At 30.6% G+C, this 12,450-nt stretch overlaps 1 protein-coding gene and 1 long non-coding RNA gene across 2 annotated transcripts in view; one reads left to right on the top strand and one right to left on the bottom strand.

The window, feature by feature from the left end:
• The window catches only part of LOC121132118 (GTP-binding protein Di-Ras2), a 225,033-nt gene extending 215,540 nt beyond the window's left edge, over window positions 1–9,493 (top strand). The window contains exons 5-6 of the mRNA XM_071888394.1: window positions 5,368–5,623; window positions 8,392–9,493. Coding sequence (XP_071744495.1) covers window positions 5,368–5,623; window positions 8,392–8,697 — 562 coding nt within the window. The 3' untranslated portion in view covers window positions 8,698–9,493. The remainder of the gene's footprint in view (window positions 1–5,367; window positions 5,624–8,391) is intronic.
• A 1,588-nt stretch (window positions 9,494–11,081) lies between these two features.
• On the bottom strand, window positions 11,082–11,939 carry LOC121132117 (uncharacterized). The gene is made up of 2 exons (XR_011780065.1): window positions 11,496–11,939; window positions 11,082–11,404 (listed from the first exon to the last, which is right to left on the bottom strand). It is a non-coding gene; the product is annotated as an uncharacterized lncRNA (long non-coding RNA).
• Between the last annotated feature and the right edge of the window lie 511 nt (window positions 11,940–12,450).

Genomic DNA, 12,450 nt, shown 5'->3' with positions numbered 1-12,450 from the left:
TGATTTAAACTACATAATATATAAATACATATTAATTAAATGAAAATAAAAATCTGATTTATTTTATAAACAGAAAACTTCATCTTCCCGCCAATCTACTCTTTTTTTTTTTTTTTTTTTTTTTTTTTTGTTCGTAGTTCTTCCGCCTAAGAACACGTAACCAAGCCTTATTTTGGAGTAAATCCTTGCTTATTCCAGTATCCAAAAGCAGTACAATCAGGATTTTCACACAAAAAAAAATAGTCATATTAATAGGCAATGACATCTATTCTTATAAAATAGGGTTTTAGAAATATGTTTACTTGAATTAACTGAGGTTTCAGCTGTCGAATATCCAGACTCTCCCATTCTAAGGCACTGAGTTTAATCAATTATTTGACTAATGTTAAATAAGTAATTATTATTTTAGAAGCAAGAAGATTAATCTCAATTTAAATATGCTTCATATCCATTATAATTGATAAATATTCCTTACTTCTAAAATAATAGACACTGGACCAAATCAAGAAAACTTGTTAGTTATTCAAAACATTTATATTCCTTTCGTAATTTGTTATTAAAAAAAGGTATTACACGTTAAAAGACTTGCAAACCAAATTTCTGGCAATCAAAGTTATTATTATATAATGATGAATTATACATAGGAGAGAACGACGTCAAATATTTCTTAAATCTATTGTTGTCTTAATATACCTAATATTAAATTCTATTAATTAGTATATTCTAAATGACCGGGTATAAAGTTTCCAAAATTTAAAAATTATGTAGGAAAATGTAACGACTGCGTTTAAAATCACATAAACACGAAACGTTTCAATAAAGTGTACTTATTTCATATAAAACTCTTTATGGTGGTGAGTTAAATTTTGCTACACTTTTGTTTATAATAAAAATTAAAAGTTTTTGTTGCAAAACATCATAAAATTCAGTATTGGTCGAGTGTCATGCATTAGTTATGTTGACATGGATTAAGAATTGACAATTCACCTTTTTTTAAATAATGATATGGGAAAGAAACAAATGCTAACAATTTACAATATATGTGTGTTGTTTTGACCTACTTAAAAAACTGTTTATCATTCATTCATTATGGTTGGAAAGATGAAACAATATTCATTAGTGTGTCTAAGCAAAAGTGCATCATGCATTAGTTATAAGAATAATAAATTCCAATCAAATTAACGTAGAGCAATAAAAAAATACATTCTTTAAAAGAACAGTCTTGAGACCTTCCTTTTTATGGCATACAATTTTGTATAAACAAAGTCATTTTCGTGTTGTCGTCGAAGATATGTAGGATCTTTGATTTGCTTTTACGGAGGAGTTCCTGTTTACGAGGTGATCAAGATTATGGTAGTGAACATGTGCACTGTTTTGAGGATCAGGAATCCGTTTGAGGATCTTTGCAGCTATTAACAGAAGCCTGGGAGTATGGGCCACGATATAAAACGAATGGAGGAGTTCATGAGTACCTTAGGTAACAGTATTGAGGCGAATCCTCAAGCTTCGAAGCACAAGCTCACAAAAAAGCACAAACTTATTGAAGGGTCGATCAAGAATGCCGTGAAAGACAAGGTGCTCAAGATCCACGGCCGACGAAAACGCCAACTCATAACAGGATCTGTAAAGGGGGACGGATTGACAAATACAAAAAACTCCTTATTTGGATGAAGGATTATTTTTAGCCGTGCACATTGTGGCCTCCTTCCTTATCAGATCTTGACTCACTTGACTATGGAATTGTAGATGCCATTAAGGCCAAGGCCTGTGGTGTCCACCACAGAAATACTGTTAATCTGCCTCCATTGAGCGGGAGATGAGTATTTATTCAGAGTGTGCAAGGCCTTCCGACCTCGTGTAGAGGATGTAATTCAGGCTGAAATGGACATATTTCAATATAAAGACCGGAAATTTGTTTTTTCGCTAATTAATAAATTTCAAGGTGCTAACCCCAATCACTTTTAAGCTCTTGATGTTTTTATTAATGGTGTACGCTATGATATATTTTTGAGTACGAACACTAAATATATTATACTAAAACTGCAGAACTTTGATTACTGAGGGTTCTAACAATAGCAGAAATATTAATTGAATTATTGTTTCGGAGAAGAAGAAAAAATGTAATAACTTCATATTTGGTACTTACATAAAAAAAGTCATTAAACATTTCTGCAATAAATGAATAAAAATGTCCACTCAAGCTAGTAAATCGGTTTTAAGAAAAATCTAGTCATGTCCTTAGCCCCTCTTACAATTGATTCATTTATTTAATGCTCCTCTTTGACGCGTGGATCTTGTCATGGGACTGACATGCTGGTCAATTTATTTGACAAAAGCAGTTTTTGATTACTGTGACTTATACCATATTACTGGGAACCCCAGGCATTAGTTCATTACTTCTTAAACATGAATTCGCTGTGTTATTTAGTTGATATATATTCAGATTAATGTATAACTAGTGATAGTGCCCCAATTTGTCCGGAGTAATTAGGCTTCCACCAAAATACACCTTTTTCTCTAATAGTATAGAAGATAACTCCCTCAATAAATTATTAGTGGTATTCTCTGTTTTTTATGAGTACAACTACACGTAGGACCTCAATACTTATATCTATTCATATATGTTTTCTCCTCAAGAATGAAAGAATAAAGAAGGGGAACAATTATAATTATTAATTTTTAATATTAGAATAATTAATGAATAATAGTAGTTAATATCCTAATATAATGCCGCACTTCTTACTAATTCAAATAAAGTAATTACTAAATATATGTGAAATATTGAAATTCCTTAGTCATCGTGAATGGAGCTCTTCATTGTTTTGGTCATGGGATTTCCTTCCCTAGATGGAGTCGACTCTGCTTTCTTATGAAGTTGGTAGTTTGCCTCGGATGAATTTGCATCCCGACACTCTAAATGGAATACGGAGTGCCGAATCAGAGCATTTTTTGAGATAGATGATCAAATAAGAAGGATCTTCCTTCGGTGTCCCTCTATCTGCCTTTGTTCCCAACTCGTAGAGAACAAAGTAGTCTACTTCTTCCAGTCTTAATGAATGAAGAATCTTAGACCATAAGAATTGACAAATTAAAATTACATCTATATTTCAAATTGCTATATATTTTAGTTTTATGCTTATAACTTCATATTGTTGTAGTATCAAATAACATACCTTCATTTTATATTTCACATTCAGATTATTTTATCTTAATCTGAAAGTAAATTGGTCCTATCAGAGTTACGACCCTTGATTATATTTATTGATAAATATGGATTGATATATTCACACCTAATGAAGGTGTCGACTCTATTCTCGTATGAGGCTTAGCTTGGTTTGGTTCTCTCCTTTGGATAAATTTTCAACCGGTCATCCACTCCGTAGATATTGGAATCACAGCATCTCTTGCTAAGGATAAAGTACCTCGGATTTGTTCGTTTTTTCTCATTCTTAGAGAACATGGAAGGTTTTCCTTCTTTAATTAATAAAGATAGATCTAAACAAATGAAAAACACTTTAAAATTTGTAGCTCCATTTTTATATAATAAAAGTTTATGATTATAGCTTATGTATGATATTAATGTTCTATTTATACCTAATATTTTACTCAATCATATGAGCATAGGATATATCCAGTTTCTTATTTTATTCAATTAGAATGATAGTTTCTGAAAGAGGACTTAACATTGATTAATACAAAAAATCTATTATATCACTTTTTAATATACGAGTATATAATATTTATCACTTTGTAAATCATCTTTAGAAATTATATTTTGAGTTAATTGGATTAGAAAAGTATATCAATTAAACACAAGAATATCTCAGATACACTAATTGCAATACAAAATATAATTTTGAAAAGAATACAGATATTCTAATTTGCATAGATATTTTTATTTAATAGTTTATGGTAATTTTTTTTCTTTTGTAACATTTTTTAATAGAATAATAAATTTTATTAATAAATAAATATTAAATCAGTCGTTCCCATTTTTTTTTTTTTTAGTTCGACCCTTAAAATATGTTGCTAGACAATGTGCGACCCCTACACCTCCCATTGAGAGATGAATATAAAATTTTATGCAAATAGATTACTTAAAAGCCATTTTAACCCTTTAAAGTTCCGCCCAGAGGCAAATAGTATAATGTAAGTTATTTGACTATATTGATCAAAAATAAAGATTTTAAATCTCCATATATTGAAAAAAAAATACAACAACGAAATAATCGAATATATCATAGAAATAAAATCTGCTTGGAATCATTTCTATACTATTAATTTTCTTTTTTTCTGGTAAATAAGATCCAAATTGAGGGGTAGAAACAAATAAAATCATAGCCTGTAGATGTGCAAATAGGTTTATAAAAGAATCAAGTTCTTAATATGACAGATGTGCACTGTGCAGTGAGTACAGCAGGTATATTCTCAGTTTAACTTTGGACAAATCAACTTGAAGATCCTCCTCCACATTAAACCATGTATTTATTTGTGATATAAGTTAATAAGGAAAAGGTATTCCCAAATAATTAAGTTGAGCAGTTGCTTAAAATATCAATCAGGATACTCATTCATTACTGAAATCCATAATTTGTCATGTGTTTTAGTATCCAAACTGTTTTAATGTTTGGTCATACGAAAGTTATATTAGTGTAACTTCCATATCAGACGACAGTTGAATATCTGTGTTAGCGAAAGGGGTGTATCAAGGTATGTTTTTGTGGAGCACTATCTTCTGGAAATACTTATTAAAAAGATCCAGAAGAGACTTGTAAAAATTATGTACATTCATTATTATTTAAGTTTTGATGCCACTCAATGTAATGTTAATATAAATCTCGCAACCCCCACGGGGGTCTCGACTCCCACTTTGGGAACCACTATTTTAAATGACCGGTTGCATACATATTTTTTAAATATTTAAACCTTTTGAAAATTAAGATCCTCCTCAGGGAGCAGCACTATATTCAGTTCAGTTTGTATTCACAGTACAAACTCAATACTACATTTAAAACGACTGCATTATTTGATTAAAAGTACTAAATTATTATTTCTTCGATCAAAAATGCCATATTTTCATTCCGACATTTATATAGAGAAACTTTACTTTATAAATATAGATTAATGAATTATTGTACATCTACTGATTTAGTAATTTTGTATATGGAACTGAATCCTCAGTTGACCTTTATCCAAGAAATATTGGTGCAGATATTATTAATACAATGTTGTTGTTTTTTGCAACAATCCTATATTTTCCCTTACATTTATGGTAAATATATTTGCAAAACATTTATTCATACTAATAGTATTTATACAGAGATTTATACCACTTGATTCATAATATATTGCATTAAATATCCCCAGGTCAAGATTTATGGAGTGTTCTGCACTGGAAAACATTAATATCAAACAGGTTTTTAAAACCTTTTTGATGCTCTCAAAAATAGAGTTTGCACCCAAATGTGGATTTGGAGGGATTCGAAGGAATTTATCTGTTAAAATAAAAGGCTCTCGATCTAAGTCTCCTTCATACCTTGGATCTGGTGATGATGTTTTCAGTCATAGATCTAAATCCAAGTCACCAACACTTCAGTATCCAATTTCACCCAGATCTCGTCAGGTACTTATACATATAATATTTCTATAGCATTTTCATGTACATGTAGATTGGTGATCTAATGGAGAAATAAATGAAAAGAGACGACAAAGGGAATGCCAATTTTGTATAAGGACTGTTTAACGTCCGGCACAACTTGTTTGCCGATGAATAACACTAGTATGGCTGGTTTAAAATTTAATGTTTTGTCAAGTTTTGCGATTCTCTATACTAGGACGACAAATTGTAAATACTAAGACGAAGTAGGTATTTCTGTAAAAAAGCTCAAATTACTTTGTCACGGTATAATAAATATAGGAAATATTGGTATCACTAAAGTTAGGAGAAAAAGTTACAACAAAAAGGGTTCATAACTCACTTCAAATCATTTTTTTTAATTGTTACAAACTTAGCAATAAACAGTATTAAATATATAATATATAAAATGACGGTGCTTCTCAGTGGATTCTCTGCCATAAATTTAGATCTTTAACAAAAAGGAAAGTTTATTGCTGTTAACCATCTTTTCAATTTTCAAGAGGTTTTCTTTAAAATTTTGTTGCTTTACATAAAAAAGGGTCAGCATAAAAAGAGACATCCTTATTCCCCATAAATCTAATTAAGTATTAACCATGTTAGTTTGTAGTGTAAAAACCTTACATCCTTATATCTAATACCAAATGGTTTCAAAACAATTTATTATTCAATTTGATGAGCAGTATATATTAACTGTATTGAATCAATTTGAAACCATTTACTTCACTCTAATTGTTCCGGTACTTCTGTAGTTACCAATACAATTTCAATACAGACTAAAGAAATTTCAGAAATAAGAAATTAAATTTTATATAAGTACATATTTTATTAATTTGTCAAAGCTGTTTCGTTCATTTCCTAGTCACTTTTATTTTGTCGCAAGCATCCTTTTCTTGTGATATAAACTTTTTCAGTAATTATTATTATTTCAAATTATATAAGGCATTGTCGTGATACTAATGTGTGTATCTGGAGAACAAGTCCTGCCGGATGTTAAATAGTTCCTATAGTAAGAACATTATAGTATCTAATATCTAGAGAAACGGTTGCCAGAAGATATATATTTTTATTAAAATACGAACTGATCCAGAGTAGTCGATAGAGCTTAATTCCTTTTGATTATTAATAATAGCCTGAAAGAAAGAAGAGTATTGTACACTGGTACCATCAGCCATAATTTTTGAAATTTGTTTCCAAAAAAATTAATTTTTTATGTGTCGCTATCGATTTTGAAAAATAATTTCGAAAAAATTTAACATTTGAAAGTTAAGTTTACAAAATTTATTTCTAAAAATGTAATTTTTAACTTTTATGTGGACAGTTGCTTTTTTTTAATTTTATTTGATAAGCTGAAAAAGTTTTTTTCAATTTTTCAATATTTGAAATTTTTTGTTAATAACCTTGGATTTTAAAATTTTTTTGAAAAATTTTACTATTTGAAATTTAATTCATAAGTGCACGTCTAGACGGTATATCTATATCCATCCACCACTGGTAATTATTCTGTTGATGTCCACGTTTTATTTTAATTCATAGGAAGTTCTGTGAATAAAGAAGTCCAAAATTTTGATGTGTATTTTTTTTATCTGGAAGCTTCATTTTAATATGTAAGAGGAAAAAGATAACCAGAGCGATCGACCAAAAATTATTTTTTTAGATATTTCTTATGGGATAAATTGCTTTTACTTATTAAAGTAAGAAAAACTAACAGATGTGACGTCATACCATACCCGTTTAGTCATTTGATATCTTTGCTCAATTATTCGTGAATCTGGTGGCCTCTCTATGTATTTAATTATGTATCGTGTATCCATCTTCAAGCCTAGTTTGGAATCTCTTTGTTCACAAAAATCAAATTTATAATATCACTAAAGGGAAAACATTATGTGTTTTTGACAAAATGAACTTTCCAATTTGGTGAAATGGAGAGGGCTAATTCCAATTAGAGATGGTAGATCAAAATCTTAACATGGTAACTTTTTTGACTTATCTGTAAAATAATATACTTAGGTAATGGTATAAATGCAAATCTAAGCAATGAATTGAGGAGCGGCTTTTTTTTTTTGTAATTTAAAAAAGTATCTTAGTTATCAGAAATCCTAGAACAAGATTTTATATTTATATTTCATGGAGTAATGATCCTTGATTATTAATATTAACCATTGCTATGATCTGATGTACGAAGGGCTAATATTCCCCTGGTGTTTATACAGAGTGTTAACATTTTTCAGCGTATTTACTTGAAAATTGGCGTCAATTATAGATATAAATATTGAGAAAGAGCTCATTTGATGTATCAATTACGACATGGATCCAGGCCTTGAATAAGTATAAGGCCTTGACGAGGTAGTCTCCTTGATGGTGGCAATAAGAAAGACATCGATGTCATTATATGTTCGATTTATTTCCCATTCAACGTTGCCCCAGACAAAATAATCAATCTGATTAATGTCCGGACTGCTGTGTAGCCATATTTATAAATATATTTCATTTCCAATTAAGTCAAAACATTGCTCACGCAGCCAATTCAGCTACCTGTCTGAGACATGACAAGGTGCTGAGACATGTTGCCTCACCCAAGGCCAATCTCAAGTAACTTGCTGAATCCAAGGCAGCATTTATCCCTCCCGATTTGAAATATTCAAGTTGTTTTGGACATAAATTATCGTCACGGTGCAGCACTGAACTAATTGTATTAATTATTTGAGCAACAAATATCAAATTAGGGTCACATTAATTTTTCCTATAATTTTTAGGGTAGCTCGGACTCTCCAAGCATAACCCCTGCAACAACGCCACGCTCTGATCGTACATTTTTTGGAATCAACCTTGGATCCACATTTGGTTCTCCTAAAATAACGAATGGATGTTCATCAATATACCCAACCAACAGCCGCGATGAAACTCAAAAGTTAGGTAGATCAGGGAATACTTTCGACGAGGATAAAATGCTTCCTCTACGAAGTTCCAAAAGATCCAGGAGTCTCATTCGTCGATCTAGTAAAAAAGTCAAGGAGCAAATGAACAACATTACGAATGTTGATGAATGTAGCATATCTTAATATAATTTAAAAAAGGTTATTTTACCTAACTCTATATGTAGATCCAATTGGCCAGGTCGCTCAAAAGTTAAACGTCTTTTTGTGATTTTTTCATCATTGCTTTGTGATCAGATTGTTTCCCTTTTATCGTGTGTACAGTACTAGAAATAAGTTACCAATTTATATAATATAATATATTAAACCTGTGCCAAAGATCCTTTTTATTCATTTTATTTTATGTTTTGTGTCCTTAATTTAATCATATCAAGATTAAGTCTCTATTAAATTAATCCATTAACTATGATTTGTTCCAATTCAAAATATTTATATCTTATTTTATCATTGTTTTTATTTCTCCAGCTCTTCGGATTCGTGTAAATCAATTTTAATTATGATTTAAAGCATGTTTTAGGAATACAAATATATATATTTTTACGCCGTTTCTATCAATGTAACAAACTACGACCTAAAAGAAAATGACTAATTATTGCAGAAACTCTGATGAAGGGCAAAACTTCAAGATTGAAAGATTTTTGTACATGTTAAGAGCCAATATTTTGCATACAAAAAAGTAGAAATATTTATTGCATTTTATCCAATGGAAATCTTTTATTTTTCATGCAATTTTGTAGTGGATTTTTTTTTTTTGCAATATATCTATATATACTCTATAACTTTTTCATGATTCAACACTATTTATATTATTATTCTTTGTATATTCATAAATGTTTATGTCCATAAGTTCATATATTTGTAAAAAAAAAAATATAGTTTGACCCATATGATTAGAGATGCAATGAAATATATCCTATAAAAATATCAATTTTTCATTTTGGATCAGTTATTTAAAACATGGGCTGAAAAGTCCAGTGCTTAACAAAGAAAACACGTTTCTTCGTTCAAAATTGTCTTTATTCATCAATAAATATCATCTCCATCAAGAGTAACACAATCATTTCAGCGCCGCTCTAATATTTCGAAACTCTTTTGTAAATCGCTTCATCTTTTGCCTTAAAATAGTCCTCAATTTCAGCTATAACCTCTACATTGGAGCAAAATTTCTTAGTGGGAAGAATTTTTTTTTAGGTTTTGGAACAGCCAGTAGTAGCTAGGACCCAAAACTGGATAGTAAGGTGGATACAGAAGCAACTAGAAGTTGCATGTAGGTTTGCCACTGTTTAGATTGACTTGTGACAAGGTGCCTTATCCTGGTGAAACAGCACTTTTTTCTTCTTCAAATTTGGCCATTTTCCCTTCATTTTGTTCTTCAAACTCCCTAATAAAGCTATATAATATCCATTGTTGATAGTATTTCCGTTCGAAATGTAGTGTATGAATATTATGGGATGTGCATCCCAAAATACCGAGGCCATAACCTTCCTAGCTAATTGTTGTGCTTTCGGACAATTTCGTCGAGGTTCACCAGTTACTGTCCAGAAATATCCATGTTTAATCTATTGTAATATATCCGTGCAAGAACTCCGGTTTGCTACGTTTAAGCATGGTAAAACACTGCTCAGAATCATCAGAAGGTTTTTGCTTATGGTCAACAGTGACAAAACACGGCCCCCAATTTGAACATCAAAACGACACGATACTTTGAAATGTTTATGAAGGCAGGTACCTTATTCAACTTCACTTACACTCATTTAAAAAGATTTTGCAGATTTTTAAATGTTCTCCTTCGTTACCACCTCATTTGGATGTCAAACTGTGTTCTGAATCATTGTTGCCTCTACGACAACGTTTGAAGTCAGCAAATTAACGTTTAATTGTTGCTTCTGATAGCACATAGTCACATTAACACTTTTCTAGCCATTGCTTAGCTTGAACGGTATTTTTTTCCCATCAAGAAGCACTATGAAATTATGACAATATGTTTTTTATCCATATTTTTGGAAATAACAAAAGTAGTGTTACACTTAGCAAAATATCTCACAAACCTAAATAACAGATGTGCATAAAATTTGGACATCTGCCTTTTAAAGGTTCGTACGAACTGAAAATGATGTGAATTAAACGAGAATAGCGCCACCTATGAGTGAAGGCTGGGACTTTTCAGCCCATGTGCTAATATGGGTCATTTCATTAAATTTCGAGTTCATGAGGAAAAAAGTTTGACCACAATGGAAATGGAAAACTTGTAAAAAATGTTTTTAATACTTTTAAAAAGTGGATATAATCATATGTTTTGAAACTTCTTCCATGAATAAGTATATGTATTAAAATTGTATAAACTTCCCAGAGCAACATAGTTTTTAAAACATACATATTTAAGTTAAGGTTAAAAGCGTTTTGATGTTGATGTACGTCTTTATACACAAAAGTATATCATATCATTTTTGACCTAGTTACAAAACTTTTATTTCCCAAGTGAACAGGACTTATTCATATACAAATGTGTGTAGAGTGTGTAAAATATATATTTATTTCTTGAATTTTTCATCGTTTTTTTCAAAATTATTTAGGATAAAAAAAGTAAATTGGATTTATATGATTTATTTTCTGGAGAAGGGTTCGTTGATGACGATGAATCCTTTTGAACATCCCGTGACTCAGAGTATCCCTCAGGTCCAGCTTCATAGGTCACAGTGACAAGAGCACCGTTGGGGTCAACATAGGTGTATTGACCAGTAACAAAGTCTCCATCACGGGCCTCTTGTTGATTGATGTAAGTTTGAGTTTTATCACTAGCGACTTTGTATTCAAAGTTGTATTGAGGATTGGGCTAAATGCAGTACGTCAGGGTTAGAGAGGGAGAAAAAAAAGGTTGGGTGAGTTTATAATAATATTATACATCATATCAAAATCTCTCTTACATCGAAATAGTCCTCATCAACTCCTTGGGGTCTGGCAAGGACTGTGGATGCAAGGAGGCAAAGGGTGATAACGAACTGAAAAAATAAATGGGATTCAATTTGTGAGTTAGGTTTTGGGATTTAAATCCATGACGAATTTACCTTCATAGTGATTGTTGGTAGAGTTGGACGATGCAAACTGATGATTCAAGTTGGTGAGTCTCATCTTTTTATAGGTATATTGTTAAATGATATTTGAATATTTTTAGGTCTTTGAGACAAAATACATATATTGAAAGGTCAATGTGCAGTGGAGTACATACCGGAAATTTTCTGCTCTCAAACTCCTGTGATATCATCTTTGGTTTTATTAACAACAAATCGTTAATTGTGGATTTAATTTGCAAATATACAAATATTCATGCTCATAGTTTAAGAATTCCTTCGTGGCATCCTTCAAGTCAGATCAATTCATGAATAAGTGAATAAAAGCAATTGATCATTAATATCGTATCATTTTTCACTATTATTTAAATTCTTATCATTCTTGACATAGCATTTTGTTTTATTTTATGATCTATAAATAAAAAGAAGGAAAGAATCAATGAATATCCACTTGCAATTTATTTATTTTTGTTGTTGTTACACAAAATATTTCATACCAAGGCGGACTGTGTGAATGAATATACCACATTGACTGAAAAGTCCGGGGCTTAACTAAGAAAACACATTATTTTCTTTCGCTTGAGATTGCTATTTTTTTTATATACTTATTATTTAAATAAAATTATTTTATTTTTACATTTGTATTCGCGTTATAGAGCAAAATCCACATAACACTTTTCAAGGTATTGCTTAGTTTGAACAGTATTTTTCCCCATCAAGAAGCAGTGTAAAATTAAACTACGAAATTGTATTTGATCAATTGTTTTGAAAATAACAAAAGTAGTGGGAGTCCCCATTTTTATAATCAAGA

Source organism: Lepeophtheirus salmonis, chromosome 1, assembly GCF_016086655.4.
Source record: "Lepeophtheirus salmonis chromosome 1, UVic_Lsal_1.4, whole genome shotgun sequence".
Lineage (NCBI taxonomy): Eukaryota > Metazoa > Arthropoda > Copepoda > Siphonostomatoida > Caligidae > Lepeophtheirus > Lepeophtheirus salmonis.
This window is presented reverse-complemented; position numbering and strand designations above follow the sequence as displayed.